This window comes from Pristiophorus japonicus, chromosome 8 (assembly GCF_044704955.1).
Source record: "Pristiophorus japonicus isolate sPriJap1 chromosome 8, sPriJap1.hap1, whole genome shotgun sequence".
NCBI lineage: Eukaryota > Metazoa > Chordata > Chondrichthyes > Pristiophoridae > Pristiophorus > Pristiophorus japonicus.
The window spans coordinates 16312114-16331121 of NC_091984.1; the positions used below are offsets into that span (position 1 = coordinate 16312114).

At 47.1% G+C, this 19008-nt stretch overlaps 1 protein-coding gene across 1 annotated transcript in view; it reads left to right on the plus strand.

Moving 5' to 3' along the window:
- The first annotated feature begins 1134 nt into the window (after positions 1–1134).
- Positions 1135–19008, plus strand: part of adgrl4 (adhesion G protein-coupled receptor L4) — a 159301-nt gene continuing 141427 nt past the window's right edge. The window contains exons 1-2 of the mRNA XM_070886523.1: positions 1135–1221; positions 13506–13682. Coding sequence (XP_070742624.1) covers positions 1200–1221; positions 13506–13682 — 199 coding nt within the window. The 5' untranslated portion in view covers positions 1135–1199. The remainder of the gene's footprint in view (positions 1222–13505; positions 13683–19008) is intronic.

The window sequence follows — 19008 nt, forward strand, 5'->3', positions numbered from 1 at the left end:
AGGTGTGGTCATCCATGTCAAAGACTACAGACAGGTCACAAAGGCTTGGGAGGGATAGCTTACTTCAGTAACAGTCATATTGGATGTTCTTTGTGATTTTGATAAGGGCCGATTCAGTGCCCTTATCAGTGCCCTTGGCAGGGGCAGAAACCCGATTGGAAGGATTCAAACATGAATTTGCAGGAAGGTTGGTCACAGATTTGCAATAGTGACACACTCCTGGGGGCAACATGCTAATGGGCTTTGGAGAGGAAAGGGAGGTTGGAGATGGGGCAGTTACTTTGATCTGCTCAGATCTCTATGTTACAGGAAATTCTGGGCCAATATTTACAGGGTGATCCTGAGAAGTGCATTAATATTTACAAGGGGTCCCCAGGAGTGTATCAATATTTACAAGGGGTCCTCAGGAGTGTATCAATATTTACAGGGGATCCCCAGGAATGTGTCAATATTTACAGGGGGATTGAAATGTGTCAATATTTAAGGGAGTCCCTAGGAATGTATCAATATTTACAGGGGGTCCCCAGGAGTGTGTCAATATTTATAGGGGGATTGGAATATGTCAATATTTAAGGGGGTCCCCAGGAATGTGTCAATATTTACAAGGGTTCCCCAGGTATGTGTCAATATTTACAGGGGGTCCCCAGGAATGTGTGAATATTTATGGGTTCCCCTACTAATGTATCAATATTTGCACGGGGTCCCCAGGAATCTGTCAATATTTACGGGGGGTCGCCAGAAGTGTGTCAATATTCACAGGGGAACCCAGGAGTGTGTCAGTATTTACAGGGGTTCCCTCGGAGTGTGTCAATGCTTATAGTAAACATTTGACGTAAATCTTGCCTCGGGCAGTTGATTGCTGCAGACATCAATTTCTAACGGTTGTGATGCTTCGTCATATATAACATTTTACTTATCGTTTTTTAAAATGCTATCTCCATTTCTTTTCAATTCTAATGGCTGCTTTTATTTTCCCTCACGCGTTGTAACTATTATCAAAAGCGTTGGGTGAGAACAAAGGTCCCTTAATCCGTTCTGGTTTTTGGGGATTGCAGACTCTGGGCAGGACGTGATGATCTCAGAGCCTTCGGTCAAAGACAGGAAAGAAGTTTGTCAGGAAATTCACTGCCTCGGAGCAAGAGAACTGTGCCTCAACATCCCAACTCTGATCACCGGGCGGGTCGCAGACTATAGGCTCCATGAAATTCATTTTACTGTGCGGTAAGTGCGCAAACAGAAAATGTTTCTTTATAAAAAGTTCCTGGCAACTGTTCTTAATGAGCAGTGCTGTTTTTAGGAGAACGAATTGTGAGGAAAGGTAGATGCAAGAGGAGAGTTCTGCTCCTGTGTTTGACACACAGATACATGCTGGATAAAGTTATAAAGGGACATTATATGTTGTATATATTTTAATTGCTCCACTGTTGTCCATTCTGCCTTCAGCTGCCTGGGCTCTGAGCTCTGGAATTCCCTCCCTAAACCTCTCCACCTCTCTACCTCTCTTTCGTCCTTGAAGATGCTCCTTAGAACCTACCTCTTTGACCAAGTCTGTCCTAATATCTCCTTATGTGGCTCGGTGTCAAAATTTGTCTGATAACGCTCCTTTGAATCGCCTTGCGACATTTTACTACGTTAAAGGCGCTATATAAATGCAAGTTGTTGTTGTTGTTAATGGCGGTTCTTAAAACTTTGTCATAGTTTGGTTAACTGTCGTTATTGTCCATTCGCTGCGATTAACTCTGGTGGAAAGAGTCGATGAAAACGTCCGCAGGGCAATTATTTCTTTTAACAATGGATTCTGTTATGAATTTTATATGGTAGTTAACAGCACGCTGTTATTTCAAGCTGTTTTGACATTCCACTGATGTGTTAAACTCGAAAGAAAGCATGAGGAGGGGAGATCTCCACTGACCGCTACGTGATAGCGGCATTATAAACAGTGGGAAGGTTTTCTACATTCACTGTTTTAAGTAGCTGGAAATGTTATCCTTAGAGCAGAGAAGGTTAAAGGGAAGTGTAATAGTGCTGTTCAAAATCATGAGGGGTTTTGATAAAGTAAATAGGAAGAAATTGTTTTCCACTGGCAGGGGTGTCGGTAAACAGAGGACACAGCTTTAAGGTAATTGGCAAAAGAGCCAGTGGGAGCTGAGGAGATTTTTTTCTACGCAGCGAGTTGTTATGATCTGGAAGGCACTGCCAGAAAGCAGATTCATTGGTAACTTTCAAAATGGAATTGGATATATATAAGGTAAGGGATAATTGTCGGGCTATAGGAAAAGAGCAGGGAATAATTGGATAGCTGTTTCAAAGAGCAGGCACGGGCACGATGAGTCGAATGGCCCCCTTCTGTGCTGTGTGACTATCTTTCTTAGGAAGGACTTGAAGAAATTCTGGAAGCATGGGTTTACAGTTTTGCTGGAAAACAGGATAGCAGGAAATCCTCCCGTCATGTTTACAATGTCACCAGCACATAGTGATTAAAAGCTTCCCTCCCTGATGACACTAACTTCCATGAGGGCACCAATGAAGACTGCTAGATTTAAATATCAAACAATAAGGTAATGTAACCGTGGGTTTATCATATCTACAGTTACAATATTTTGCCTACATATCTGCAGTTAATGCATTTCAAAAGCATTTCATTGTGTGAAGCACTTTGAGTATTTCGGGTGTGATAAAAGGCATTATGTGAATTGTTTTTCATTATTCACTCACGGGATGTGGGCGTCGCTGGCAAAGTCAGCATTTATTGCCAATCCCTAATTGCTCTTGCTAGGCCATTTCAGAGGGCAATTAAGAGTAAACCCCACATGGGTCTGGCATTACATATAGACCAGCCCAGGTTAGGACACAGATTTCCTTCCCGAAAGAACATTAATGAACCAGATGGGTTTTTATGGTCACCATTACTAATAGTAGCCTTTATTCCAAAGTTATTTAATTAACTGAATTTAAATTCCTCAGTTGCCATGGTGGAATTTGAACTCTTGTCTTCAGATCATTACTCGAGGCCTCAGGATACCAGTAACATAACCACTACGCGATTATACCCCAGATGTTAATGCGTGCATTGTTACTTTATTTGCTACTTTTATCTGATCGGTGCAGTACTGTGGGAGCGCTGCACTGTCAGAGATGGCGCCTTTCAAATGAGATGTCCTGGCCAATATTATTCCTCAACCAACATCACCAAAAAACAGATTATCTGATCATTATCTTGTTGATATTTGTGGGACCTTACTGTGTGCAAATTGGCTGCTGTGTTTCCTACATTACAGCAGTGACTACACTTCAAAAAAAGTAATTAATAGAAAGAAAGAAATGCATCTATATGGCACCTTTCACGACCACCAGAAGTCCCAAAGTGTTTCACAGCCAATTACGTACTTTTGAAGTCACTGTTGTAAGTGAGGAAACACGGCAACCAATTTGAGCACAGCAAGCTCCCACAAAAGCAATGCAATAATGACCAGATATTCTGTGTTAGTGATGTTGAATGCGGGATAATTGTTGGCTAGGACACTGGGGAGAACTCCCCTGCTTGTCTTCAAAATTAGATCTTTTATGTCCACCTGAGAGGACAGACATGCCTTCGGTTTAATGTCTCATCTGAAAGATGACACACCCAACAGTGCACCACTTCCTTAGCGTCAGCATTGATTTTTGTGCTCAAGTCTCTGGAGTAGGACTTGAACACACAACCTTTGTGACTCAGAGACAAGGGTGCTACCCACTGAGCCACAGCTGATGAAAAGCATGTTAGGGTAAGGTGCTGCCTCAATGCAAGCTCTTTCTGCTTACGGACTCTCATCCTATTGATCTGTGCGAGGTGTACCTGGGGTATATGGACCCTCTACTAACCCAAGGAAACAGACTCCTGCTGCACTACTGTGTGATAAGCGGTCCTCGCCCTCTCACTTTGTGATGCACAGATCCTTATCCTACAACTCAGGGCTCCAAGGACAATCGATGTGCACCAACCGCCATTCTGCCACTCCTCGGTACATGAACTCCTGAACTACCATACCGCTCTAGCCAAAGTTCACAAGGTCAGCTTTCCACAGAGGGCCCACTGAGCCCACGCTGTCACTAAGGCCGAGGAATGGCGGGGACACGGAGAAATGAGGGTTCTGCCAATCTTCTACTGAGGATTTGGCCAGTAGAGCCCCGTGGAAATTCTACTTTACAGCAGTTTCATCATGACTCCTGTAATACAATCAAGTTCTGATGCATAGCTAGTCCCACCTCATCAAAGGAGCCGCAGAAAAATTGACTTAATTGAAAGTAATCAGGAACAGACTATTCCTCTCCCTATTTAAACGCGAACATTAGCCCACTTACTTAAACTAAGTTAACACTGTAAAGTTCTGTCCCCTCAGTACAGATTCACACGAGGCATGTAGTGAAGTCAAGGTCACTCTGGACCTGCACCATTATTTCACAGCTCTGGAATGCTGCACTTGCCTGAGCCCTGTCCTTATATACCTGTCTCTTGCAAGTGCACCCCTGGTGATAAGGTATGCTGGTGGTTACAGGTCACATCTTATTACAGTCATGTAAAGCATGTTAGGATACAGTTATATATAATAATGTAAGATACATGACATCACCCTCCCCCAAGGTCTTATTTTCTTTATAGGTTCAGTCTCTCAGGTGGTCTACAGTCTCGCGTGGAGTGTCTGAGTTGAGGTTCAGTTGTTTGCCTTGGTGTTTGGTTTTTTTTGGGGGTGGTTGCTGGTATCTCGCCTGGGCTGTCTGTTTCGATTGGTGTGATTGTTGTTGACTCGCCTGGGCTGTCTGTTGGGATTGCCCTTTCCTCAGGTTGTTCCCTCTGTCTGTCCAACAGGTGTGGTGCGAGTTCCACATTGTAGTCTGCCTCTGGTTCCGCAGTGTTGTTGGTAAATCTGCTTTTGACTTGGTATACATGCCTCCGGCAGGTTTTGCCATTGTCCATTTGTACTACCAGTAGCCTGTTTCCATCCTTGCCCGTTACTGTCCCTGCAAGCCATTTGGGACTCCTGCCATAGTTTGGTACAAACACTTTGTCCTCTATCTCATTCCATCTCCCCCTCGAATTTCTGTCATGGTACTCAGTCAGCTTACGGCGCTTTGCCTCAACGATTTCGTGCATGTCTGGGAGGATTAATGAGAGCCTTGTTTTTAAAGTCCTTTTCATCAACAGTTGCGCGGGGGGATCCCAGTCAGTGAGTGCGGGCGAGATCTGTATGCCAGCAGCAGTCTCGATAGGCGACTCTGCAGCGTGGGACCTTGGATTTTAAGCATGCCTTGTTTAATGATTTGCACTAATCTCTCCACCTGGCTGTTGGAGGCCAGCTTGAACGGTGCCGTCTTGACGTGATTTATGCCGTGGTCAATTATAAAGTCTTGGAATTCTGCACTGGTGAAGCACGGACCATTGTCACTGACAAATATGTCAGGGATTCCGTGCGTTGCAAACATGGTTGCGAGGCTCTCCACAGTGGTGGAGGTTGTGCTCGAGTTTAAAATGGTGCATTCGATCCACTTTGAAAATACATCGACAACTACGAGGAACATTTTGCCCATGAATGGGCCCGCATAGTCTACATGCACCCGCGACCACGGTTTGGTAGGCCAGGACCAGGGGCTCAGTGGAGCCTCCCTGGGGGCATTGCTGAGTTGGGCACAAATGGTGCACCTTCGGACGCAGAGCTCCAGGCCACCAGACGTGGGATCTGGCTATGGCCTTCATGAGAATGATCCCCGGGTGCTCGCGGTGGAGCTCCCGGACAAATGCCTTTCTGCCTCGCAGAGGCATGACTACTCGGCTGCCCCATATCAGGCAGTCTGCTTATAGTGATAGCTCATGCATGCGCCTGTGAAAGGGTTTTAATTCCTCGGGGCAGGCATCGCGAGCCTCTGCCCAGTCACCAGTTAGGACACATCTTTTTACTAAGGATAACGTGGGGTCGCTGGCCGTCCAGGCTCTGATTTGGCGAGCCGTCATGGGTGAACCTGTGGACTCAAAGGCATTGATTGCCATGACTATCTCACAGTCCTGTTCGTCAGACCCTTCCGTGGTTGCCAGGGGTAGCCTGCTGAGTGCGTCGGCACAGTTGTCTGTGCCTGGTCTATGCCTTATGGTATTGTCGTAGAACGCCAGCATGAGTGCCCACCGTTGAATTCGCGCCAAGGCGTTGCCGTTTATTGCCTTGCTCTCAGATAGGAGGGACGTGAGGGGCTTGTGGTCGGTTTCTAACAAGAACTTGGCCCCGAAAAGGTATTGGTGCATCTTTTTGACACCGTACACCACACGAGCGCCTCCTTCTCTACCATTCCGTACCCGCGCTCCGCCCGCGAAAGTGACCTGGAGGCATAAGCTATGGGTTGTAATTTGCCCGCACTATTGACATGTTGCAAACGCACCCGACCCCATATGCTGACGCATCGCATGTGAGAACTAGCTTTTTACCTGGGTCAAAGAAAGTCAAAACACTGTTGGAACACAGATGGTTGCGTGCCTTATTGAAGGCGCGTTCCTGGGCGTCTCCCCAAAACCAATCGCACCCCTTCCTGAGTAGCACGTGGAGAGGCTCCAGCAGCATGCTTAAGTTCTGTATAAAGTTCCCAAAGTAATTGAGTAGCCCAAGAAAGGCACGCAGTTCTGAGACATTCCGGGGCCTGGGTGCCAGGCGAATTGCTTCTGTTTTGGACTCTGTTGGGCGGATTCCATCAGCGGCAATCCTTCTGCCCAAAAATTCAACCTCGGGTGCGAGAAGCAGGCACTTGGATTTCTTGACTCGTAGGTCTACCCGATCCAACCGCTTTAGTACTTCCTCCAAATTACGGAGATGGGAGTCGGTGTCCCTGCCCGTGATAAGTATGTCGTCTTAAAATACAACCGTCCCCGGGATGGACTTGAGCAGACTCTCCATGTTGCGCTGGAATATGGCAGCTGCCGACCTGATGCCGAATGTGCATCGATTGTACATGAAAAGGCCTCGATGTGTATTGATGGTGGTGAGTAGCTTGGATTCCTCGGTCAATTCTTGCGTCATATACGCAGATGTGAGGTCTAATTTTGAGAAAAGTTTACCTCCAGCCAATGTGGCAAATAAGTCCTCCGTCGGGGCAGCGGGTACTGGTCCTGTAAGGAGACTCTGTTTATGGTAGATTTGTAGTCCCCACAGATTCGTACGGATCCATCAGGCTTCATGACTGGGACGATGGGACTTGCCCAGTCGCTAAATTCCACAGGTGATATAATGCCTTCCCGCAGAAACCTGTCTAGTTCATGTTCAATCCTTTCCCTCATCACATAGGGTACAGCTCTGGCCTTGTGATGGACCGGTCTAGCATCCTGTGTGATGTAGATTTTGACTTTGGCCCCTTTGAAAGTGCCCACACCTGGCTGAAAGAGATGTTCAAATCGCTTTATAACTGTTGAGCAGGAGGTCCATTCCTCTAATGACATGGCATGGACATCATCCCATTTCCAGTTTAGTTTTTCCAGCCAGCTTCTCCCCAGCAGTGCTGGGGGTCTCCGGGAACAATCCACAGGGGAAGTTGGTTCACTATCCCTTTGTGTGTGACAGAGAGCATGGCGCTGCCGAGGACTGGTACGATTTCTTTGGTATAGGTCCTTAGTTTGGTGTCGACCCTTGTGAGTTTTGGTCTGTCCCTTTTATGCGGCCACAGTTGTTCAAATTGTTGAGCGCCCATAAGAGATTGACTTTCTCCCGTATCCAGCTCCATGTTGACAGATATCCCGTTGAGTGGGGCCCTCATCATTGTAGGAGGCGTCCTGTTGTAGGAGCAGCGGCCATTGATCGTGTTGACCCGCTGTACATCGGTGTCCCGGGTACTGTCCCCACCATCTTCTGGTCCACTTTCCGACCCATCCGATTCGTATACCAGCCGAGCTGCTGTTTTTTTGCACATGCGGGACAAATGCCCTGTATATTCACAATTTCTGCAAACAGCCTGCTGAAATCGACATCCCCTTGACGAGTGCCCACCCCCACACCTCCAGCACAGACCTGTTCCATTGTTCAAAGTGTTCCCAAAGAATGAGCTGCGTCTGGCTGATCTCTCTTGAGCTTCTCTCAGTTTGTAGTTGATTGCTCACATTGTGGGTTGATGAGGTGTGAACGGCCGTTGCTGTGGCCCTTGATGGCTTCTGCCTGCTGTCGAGAGCCTGTTCTCCCGGTTTTGTCTGTGTGTGGGGGTAGCAGCTTGTTTAGTGCTGTGAACTTCTTGTTCCGATATTTCATTAGTTGTCGTACCTACATTGTAAATCAACCTCGTTTCTTCTTCCCCTACCAAGAATGTCTGTGCAACCAGTGCTGCTGCCTCTAAGGTCAGGTTCTTGGTCTCTATGAGCTTTCGGAATATGCCTGCGTGGCCTATTCCTTCAATGAAAAAGTCTCTCAGCATTTCTCTCCTCAGTTCATCGGAGAACTCACATAAACTAGCCAACCTCCGAAGTTCCGCCACAAAGTCGGGTATGCTCTGGCCCACACAGCGTCTGTAGTTGTAGAACCTGTGTCTGGCCATGTGTAGGCTGCTCGCTGGCTTCAGGTGGTCTCTTACCAGTGTGCTCAATTCTTCAAACGACTTGCTTGCTGGTTTCTCAGGTGCCAACAGATCCTTCATTAAAGCGTATGTTTTCGAGCCACAGCTGGTCAAGAGATGGGCTCTTTTCTTGTCTGCCTTATCGTCGCCTAACCAGTCTTTGGTTACAAAGCTTTGCTGGAGCCTTTCTATAAAGTCCTCCCAATTGTCTCCCGCATTGTACTTTTCATCTGATCCGCTGTTCGCCATTCTGTGGATTCTGTAATCCCGTAACTCGTCGCCACTATAAAGTCTTGTCCCCTCAGTACAGATTCACACGAGGCATGTAGTGAAGTCAAGGTCACTCTGGACCTGCACCTTTATTTCACATCTCTGGAATGCTGCACTTGCCTGAGACCTGCCCTTATATACCTGTCTCTTGCAAGTGCACCCCTGGTGGTAAGGTATGCTGGTGGTTGCAGGTCATATCTTATTACAGTCATGTATAGCATGTTAGGATACAGTTATATATAATAATGTAAGATACATGACAAACACCTCTTCTCAGGAACAAAGAAGTTGCATTTGTATAGTGCCGTTCACCACTCCGAATGTCCCAAAGCACTCTCCCCTCTGAGTTGAAAGGTAGTGGGTTCAAGCCCTAACCAAGAGACTTGATCACATAAACTAGGCTGACACTGCAGTACAGTGCTATGGGAGTGCTACGCTATCGGAAGTTCCATCTTTCGGCTGAGACGTTATACCGAGGCTCCGTCTGGCATCTCAGGTTGCCGTAAAAGATCCCGCGGCACTATTTCAAAGGAGAGCAGGAGAGTTCTACCCGGTGACCGGGCCCATATTTATCCCTTAGTCAACAACACTAAAGCAGATTATTTGGTCACCATCACGTTGCAGATTTATGGGAGCTTGCTGTGCAGAAATTGGTTACCTCATCCCCTACATTCCAACAGTGACTGCACTTCAAAAATTACTTCATTGGCTGTAAAGCGCTTTGAGACATCCCGAGGTCTTGAACGGTGCTGTATAAATGCAAGTTCTTTCTTTCTTACATATTTTGTTCCATACACATGGTAACGAGGGAAACTCTTTGGAATAAAAAGACTTCAAGCCCGTCTAATTGAAATTTTCAAGCTTAGAAAGGAAATTCATGAGACTGATCTAGGCAAATTATTCAGCATTGCAAAGGGTTGAAATCCCAAGTGGAATCGAGCAAATGTTCCCTGAAAGGCTAATAGAATGTTGGAATGAGTTTGCGGGGAAGGGCATTGAAGCAGACAGTATGAATAGGTGTAACAAACAATTGAAATTATTTCTGGAAAGAGAAGGGATTAAGGGAAGTCATGAGCAAGTGGGTTGATCTATGGAGAAGGAGTTGGCTGGTTTAGACATTCTTCCTGTTTTTATAAAATGTTTCTGTTCCTGTACATTGGGTGTTCTCCATGGTTTCCAAGTACATCTGTCTTCCTCATTGCGGGACTTGAATTTCTCTCGGTGCTTTTAATCCGCTCGCTTAAATCTACATCGCAGCCTCTGGGCTGGGAAGGTCTCCTGGGTTCTCTCCAATTCACAGCTAGCAGTTGCTGTCTGATGATGAATGGACAAAAAAAAATGGAGGCAGACAAGCTTGAACACTGAAGACAGGGATAGTTCTGAAATAGTCTCTATGCTGACGGCTCAGTTGGAGAGAGGTTTTGTAGCTGAGCAGGGCCCCAGGTTGCATCGTTTGATCCGTCCTGAGTGTAGTCGTTGGAACTCTACAACCGGCTTCAGTGCTCCTGAGCTGGGAAGTGGAAAAATCAGCTCCCTGATTGCCCCACCATTTGTTCAGCGTCGTGAAGGGTTCAAATCCCAAGCGGAGTCGAGTTAAAAATGAATCTAGGAATAAAAAGGGAAGACAGACTGAAAATGTTCCCTGAACGGCTAGTAGAATTTTGGAATGAGTTTGCGGGGAAGGGCATTGAAGCAGACAGTATGAATAGGCTCAACAAATAATTGAAATTATTTCTGGAAAGCGAAGGGATTAAGGGAAGTCATGAGCAAATGGGGTTGATCTATGGAAGTCCGGTGCCATCTGAACCGAACCCACCCGGCAGTGGAACTGACGGGGTTCGATTGGCTGCCCCTTTTACACCTCACCCCATTTTATATTCCATTGACCTCTGTAGAAGAGGGTGAGTGCAGGTATTGGATGAGTTGAGGATGCCACCCCAGGTAGGGCAATAAAACAACTCTTACATCCATGCAGCGCCTGATCATGTTGCATGAAATATCTGTATATGTTTCACGTGATGAGTTACTTGAGGAGTGCGTTGACTGCTGTTATGTGGGTAAACGGGACTATCTGCATCGGTGATGTGTGCTGCAAACAACGATATGCAAAATTCTTACAGGGCTTGACAGGGTAGATGCAGGGAGGATGTTGCCTCTGGCTGGGGAGTCTAGAACCAGGGGTCACAGTCTCAGAATAAGGGGTCAGCCATTTATAATCGAGATGAGGAGAAACTTCTTCACTCAGAGGGTGGTGAATCTTTGGAATTCTCTTCCCCTGAGGGCTGTGGAGGCTTAATCGTTGAGTATATTTAAGACAGAGAGTGATAGATTTCTGGATATTAAAGGAATCAAGGGATATGGGGATAGTGCAGGAAAGTGGAGTTGAGGTAGAAAATCAGCCATGATCTTACTGAATGGCGGAGCAGGTTCGAGGGGCCAAATGACCTACTCCTGCTCCTATTTCTTATGTTCTTATGCTCTTAACCCCATCAGCACATCCTTCTATTCCTTTCTCCCTCTTGTGTTTATGTGGTTTCCCCTTAAATGCATCTGTGCTATTCACCTCAACTACACCTTGTGGTAGTGAGCTCCACATTCTAACCATTCTCTGGGTAAAGAAGTTTCTCCTGAATTCCCTCTTGGATTTATTAGTGACTATTTTATACTTATGGCCCCTAGTTTTGGACTTCCCCACAACTGGAAACATCTTCTCTACGTCTGTCCTATCACACCCTTTGATAATCTTAAAGACCTCTCTCAGGTATGTGATGGCTTTTAAAAAACGAAAAAAATGCAAATTCTGGAATACTGAAATAAAAAGAGAAAGTGCTGGAGATACACAGCAATCAGGCAGCCTCTGTAAAGGGAAAAGACATGTTAACAGTTCAGATCTGTAACCCTTCCTATGACCTGTTCTGATGAAGGGTTACAACAGCTCAACATGTTAATGACCAGTTAATCTGCTTTCTTCTGATGGTGTTATTTTGGGATAGAGTGTTAGCCAGTACACTAGAGAACTCCTTGCTCTTGTTAAACTTGTATAGAATCTTGGTTAGACTGCACTTAAAGAACTGTGCACAGTTCTGATCTCCATGTTACAAAAGAGATGTAGCAGCAATAGCAAAGGTGCAAAACAGATTTACAAGGACGATACTGGAACTGAGAGGTTATAACTATCAGGAAAGACTGAGCAGGCTGGGGCTCTTTTCTCAAGAAGTGTTCAAAATTATGAAGGGGTTTGATAGGGTAGATGTAGAGAAGACATTTCTACTCGTCGGGAGTCGAAAACTAAGGGACATAAAGATAAGATAGTTACTAATAAATCTAACAGGGATGTGTGAACCTACGGTTCCTGTCATATGGGCTCACTTTTTCCCAGTGATTTGTGTTGTCTTTTTTGGAGCAGGCTGCTCTTTTTGGCTTAAGTTGAAAAACCACAGTTTCCCCAATCAATTTGCACCAGTGTAACTCAGTTAGTTACGATTTTTTTAAGGTCAGTTTTTTTTTTCAGCCAAAGGGGGGCGTAACCAGCCACCTATGCCAATTCTGGCCATTTAGGGAAGCTTAGCCAGCTAAGAGTTACTCCAGTTCTGCTTTGGCCAGCGTATGTGGCCTGTCCAGAAAAACCTTCCAGAAAGGCAGGATTACTATTGCAACACATCATCAGCAGGGTAAAAATAACCGATCTCACAATAGTTTAAAAAAACTCAAATTCTCTATTCAGGAGAAACTTCTTTACCCAGAGGATGGTTAGAATGTGGAACTTGCTACCACAAGGAGTGGTTGCAGCGAATAGCATAAAAGTATTTAAGGGGAAGCCAGATAAGTACATGAAGGAGAGAGGAATAAAGGATATGTTGATAGGGTGAGATGAAGCAGGGTGGGAGGAGGCTTGTGTGGAGCATAAATGCCAGCACGGACCAGTTGGACCGATTGGCCTAATTCTGTGCTGTGAATTTTCTATGTAACTCTATGTAATGTAATTCTTCCTCACACAGTGGCATGAGATCACTAATATCTATCAGACTGGGCTAACAGGATCTTAGTTTAACACCTCATCTAAAAGATTGCAGCACTAACAATGGGGAACTCTCTCAGGATTACACTCAGCCTAGATTCCTGCTGTAGAACTGGAACTGCAGAGAGATGTTGCCCAGAGGTGAGAGTGCCACCAACTGAGCCAAACTAACATGACAAAAGGCTTCGGCTGTGAGGGAGGGGGACGGTCAGATGGCGTGGGAAGAACAACCAGAGAAGAGATGAGGAGGATATATTTTTATGCAGTGAGTTGTTCTGATCTGGAATGTATGGCCTGAAAAGGAGGTGGAAGCAGATTCAATAGTAACTTTCAAAAGAGAATTAGATATATACTTGAAAAGAAACAATTTGTAGGGCTATTGGTAGTGGGATTAATTGGACAGCTCCTTTAAAGAGCCAGCACACACGATGAGCCGAATGGCCTCCTGCTGTGCTATATTGCTGTGTTGTGCTGTGTTGTTATATGATTCTGACATAAACAGAATTCCCATTCGACTGAGAGTCAAGCTTTTCATGTGTGATCTATGTTGTCTCAAGAATCCATGGAGTGATTCTAACTCCACATTTAGAGCCAGTGATTTGGACCCGTTCAAGCTCTTTTTGTGCCCTTCATCTAATTATTTTTTTCACCTTTCAAATTGCAGTGTGGCTGTCCAGTCTGCTGGACCTGTGCTCCCTGTCGTCAAGCTCCAGTGCTGACAGTAAGAGAGACTGCAATGGCAATGAGTGCAACAGGAATGCTACCTGCAGAATGATGGGCGGGAAGCTCGGCTGCTACTGCAACGCGGGCTTCACAGGCAATGGAGTGCGACACTGCGAAGGTAGGAAAGCTCGTTGTAAGAAGGTGCTTCTCAGCAGTTTTATACAGATTAAACTCCATGGAAATAACAGGTTTGGCCAGATGGGCCGAAATGTTTTTTTCTTCCTGATTCCTTGCATGCCAATGGATTTTCGGTGGTGGGTTGTTAGAAGCGGTAATGTCGGGCAGGGGATATATTTAGCACCGGGAAATGGTTTGCGTCAGCAGCCTCAAAATTCAGCAGCTGCGCCCCGGCAGTGGAGCAGAGCGCTAAGCGAAGCTTTCCACACTTATCTTAGGGCACTAGGCCTGGTGAGCAACTGATATCCATTGATAAAGAGTCGGATTCGTAGCGCCCGAAGTGAGGCCTCCCTTGGAAAGTAAAAATTGTCACAAAAAACACTTGCAATATATTACTCACCCCAAATAAACATAAATTGCAAAAAGAAACCAAAATAACACCGTCGCTGCCGCCGGAGCTGGCGGGTTTTCTACGGGGTGCTACAGGGTCAGCGCGAAACAAATGTTGAGATCAGGATGATACCGGGGGCGTTGAACACTGGCGCCCTGCTCCTTGTAAGGGGTGGTTTTCGGGGGGGGTCAGCTTTCCCTTCTGACCTTATATGAGCGGTTCCGAATCGCTCCCACACCCTTGGTTCTAGACACTGGAATTGTGAAGGGACTGTGACAGACTTGGACAGACAATCGGTTTCAAGGTGGGAAGCAGGTATGGCTTTATTGTGTTTACAAGGAAGTAAAAGGGGAACCTTTAATAACACATACAGAATAGTAATACCAATACACACTGAGGGGTACAACACATTGAATAAATTGTCAACATACAGCCTGTGGGGAAAAGAATACACCTTAAACTCTAATTGGGGTAAAGAGGAGAATGCCGATACATTTACACAAGTTATCCCAGCCTCCCCCTCCCAATTCCCCTAACTAACTAAGTTATAGCTCTGGGGGTTCAGGGGCTATGCTCACCAATCCCTTTTGACAGTTGCCGGTAAATTGTGGTTTCGGGGTTCACTGCACTTGGCCTTCTCAGCGAGCTGTACCCCGGACGGAGGAGAGGACTTCGGACTGCGTAGTCTTCAGTTGAGGTGAGTCTGTTGATGCGGTAAGTTGCGTTTTGGATGTATGGGGTAAGTACCCCCTTTCTTTGGTTAGGAATAGTTTTAGTTAGTCCTTTTTGGTAATTTCTCACCCATTGGTCGTTCAGAAGTAGATTGTAGAGTGGAAATTAATTTCGATTCTTCGGTTTTTGCTGAGTTGGTTTCGGTTGGTCGTTTCGCTGGTTGTGGTGGCCCGGGTTGTCAATTTGGTTGCTGACAACCTTCCATTTCATGGGCCTCGTGCTCAGTCGGTCCTTGATGATTTCTTGTAGTTTTCTTCATTACTCCATTTCTTCACTCCCCACCTCCGACTGTTTGTGTGTTCTTTTCCTTGTAAAACTGGGAATAGATATACCCCCAAAAGGCTTCCCTATCTCCCACCAAATCTGGCCCAGCCCTTTGTTTCAATTTTGCAGCCCAGCTAACTGAAACTTGATTAAGTGGTTTTAATCTGGCGTTGGTCGGCTTTTCTGAGTTGATGAGCTCTTGTCCATTGTGATAGTCTGGCCTGAGCCAGATATTTCTATGCCTGTTGAAAAGGTGTTAGAATATGTATGTGGCATTTGGGTCCTCTGGGTGGGGTGGATAATGTTTCTTCCGTGGTCGATTGTTAAAATGTAAATGTCTTCTAGGGACAGGTTTCGAGTGTAAACAGTTCCCAGACAATTTGATTAGCTCCAATGTCCAAACTGGCCCTTTAGAGATTGACCCCACCCCTTTTCTTGCAGACCCAACATTCACCTTTTAAAAATCCCAAATTCGATTAAAGTTTGTAGTTTCTTCCATGTGCACTTTAGGATTTCAAACTTTCTGGTAGATAGTTCCAAATTAAATTCCCTTTCCTATGAGTCCAAACACTGGGGTGGAGGGGGGGGCGGTCTCCATGAATGCATCCCCTTTTATCCCCTGCAGGCCTCGTCTGCCCCTTTAAACTCATTTGTGTCCCGAAGTTTTTCTTTCCATTTTAAAAGTCCAGAAAGGGATTCTTCTCCTCTGCAGGGGAAAGGTACCAGGAATCTTTGTGAAATATTGGTAAATTCCACTTATGGGATCATCTTCCAGGTGAGCAAAGTTCCTGACTCCCAAGAGATAACCTTCCCCGTAAATTAACTAAACTAATACCCAAAATATGCATTACACTTATGCAACATCATCATAGATACACACTTTTCCCTTTACAGGTACAAACATTTTACATTCACACCCTCCCAGCTTGGAGGGGGTTCAATCACTATGATTGCATTTCAGCACAGTTACATTTCATTTCAGTTACATTATATTCACCAGCATGTAGGCAACGTACAACCACATTACAGAAGGAAAAAACATAGATTAAAATTAAACAACATCAATTGGTCTCCTGAGGTTTGTCCATCACCCGGTAATGTCCGGATCCTGCCCTTGAGAACTGCTCTCAGGCTGCCTGTCACACAAGACAAACTCCAAACAATCACCTAAACATTACTGCAACATTAACCTTAATTCTAAACTAAACTTAAACTGTAAAACGGTGCAGTCAGCTGCCTTAAACTAAAAATTAGAGCTATGTACAACCGCCACCCGTCTCCGGGTGACCTGGTTACTCCCTGTCGGGCCCATGCCTTGTGCAGCTTGATAGCCGCCTGGATGCTAGGATTTCCCCGCAGCCGGTGAGCTGGAGACCCTTGTCTCTGCGACAGCTTGTTGCTACTGCTCCTGTGAGACCCTCACCGCTGGCCCCATATATAATGCTTCAAAAACCTCTACCCGAGCATAGTCCCTACTCTGAGCGGCCTCTGTACTTCTGACCTTCGGCCTTTCCTGTCAGGCTGCCCTTCTCCTAGGGTAGAATCGCTGAGGCTCAGATGCCGGTGACCACGGTATCTTTGGCCGTGGTGTATGGAGGGTCCTTCTCAGGGCTTGGGTTACTGGGGGTGCATCCGAATCCCAAACAATGGGTGGGATAGCCACTCCAGTAGTGCAGTTCACCACCGCTATAGGCACGGTTTCTGAGCCTGCCACATTCCCTGTGGGCCCTCCACCATCGGGGGCGGCCAACGGAGGGTCCCTGTCCTGAGGACGGTTCACCCCTCCCGGCTGCCCTCTGTGCTTGGCTGACCCTGGGTTGTACAGCTTGCACTGGTTGATGTGGAACCACTTAGTACGGCGGGGCAGCTTTATGGCAGAGATCATCGGGCTTGCCTTGTCGACAATGCTGTATGGCCCCATATATAATGCTTCAAAAACCCCGACCCGAGCATAGTTCCTCACCATGATCTGGTCCCCTATCTCCCATTCGTGGTGTTTGCTGGGTTCTAGTAGCAATCGGTCACTCTGAAGCTGTCTGCCCATGTTACTAGCAGCCTGCCAGTGAATCTGTTTGAGGTGTTCAAGCAGGTTCCTGATAAACCGGTCCCGGTTCACCTCTCTGAGCTGACCTTCTGTGAGCACCGGGGCTAGGACATGGGTGGGGGTCCGCATGATCCGGCCAGTCATGAGCTCATATGGGGAATACCCTGTGCTCTTTGACTGGCTGCTCGGATCCCCTTTAGGACCAACGGTAAGACCTCCACCTACCTTTGGGGTGAGTCTCTCGTCTCCTTCCGCAGCCTTTCTTTAATGGTGCGGTTTAAACGCTCCACAATGCCCGATTGTGGGCAATGTGCCATTTCCCCTCAATGCCGAGCACCTTAAAGGTTGCCTGCATTACCTGCCCGGTGAAGTGGCTCCCCTGGTCCGACTCCACATACTGTGGGAGTCCCCACCGGGAGAACACTTCCCTCACTAGAATCTTAGCTGTCCCTAGTGCGGTGGTTGTTCGGCAGGGGAAGGCTTCAACCCATTTTGAGAACACGTCCACCAGGACTAGGCAGTATTTGTCGCCTCCCTGAGCGATGGGTAGGGGCCTGATGTCGTCAATTTGGATTACTGCCATGGTCCCTCTACCCTCCTGACGTGTCCTAGGGACACCTTCCTTTTCTGGGGATCAGGGTTGTTCGCAGCACACACCAGGCAGTTCGCACAGAACTCGCGGACGTCCTCCCTGAGTCCCGGCCACCATCCTGCCTGTTCCACCCGTTGCCAGGTGGTCTCAGGCCCGGGGTGTCCTGCTCCTGGACCCTCATGGGCTAGTTTTAGGAATTCCCTCTGGTGCTGCTGTGGCACGACCCATTGTCCCTCTTTAAACAGAATGCCTTCCTTAACGGTAATGGCTGCTGTGCCGTACGGACCTTCTACTCTCTCTCCTCTAGCTAGCGCGTTCAGGACAGCTTTCAGGACTAGGTCCTGTGCCTGAACTGTTTTTAAGTCCGGGGCCAAAGCTATCCCTGTACTCTTTGCTGCCCTGTTCTTATTCTTGACCGCTGCTATGTGGCCGGTGTCATAGGGGTCCCAGAACTTTCCCATGCAGGCACCTTCTTTGACCAGTTTGTCAGCCTGTTGGTTTCCCTCTGCACGGGGTTCAGTTTTTTAATGGGCCTTCACCTGAATGTATGTAGACCTTTCCCTCTTCCCCCACCGCTGTCATGATTTTCTTCAGCAGGGGTTTGATTGCCAGGGGTCTCCCGTCAGCGGACGTGTATCTGCGACGGGACCATATAGCCAGGTACTCCGTACACGAATTGCAGGTGAACATACTGTCCGAGCAAATCGTGTACGGGGTAGGGAATTCCTCGGGGTGGGTCACCACGTACAGTACGGCGGACAGTTCAGCATGCTGGGCGCTCATGGTGCTGGGGAGCTTGATTGCCAGAGCAATACCTGCCCTTGGGTCATAGACTCTGCACCCAGTGAATCGTTCGCCAGCAGATACCGTGCTGGACCCGTCCACATAGATGTCCCGGCCTGTAGGGTGTAACCCAGCCTGAAGGCCAATGTTCACCTCCCATACCCCTTCTATGGAGCACCTGTGGGCTTTCCCTAGGTAGATTAGGTTGGCTGCGAGCCTTGGCTCGCGGGGGCCTTCTACTCTGAGGTTCATCTGGGAGAGGAGCAGGGTCCAGCGAGCAATGCGGACACTGCTCACCGTCCCGTCCTTAATCCTCCCATCTTGGAGCATCTGAGTAGGTGTGTGGCGGATTAGGAGTGTTAGAGGAGACCCTCCCGTGAAGATCAGTGATATTTTCACTGCCCAAGGTGTGGCTAGGAGATGTCTCTCACAGTTGGAGTACCCCTTCTCCACATCTGTGAGGATCCTGGAGGAGTAAACCACCGGTCTCAGCTGGCCGTGCCGCTCTTGAAGCAGCACTG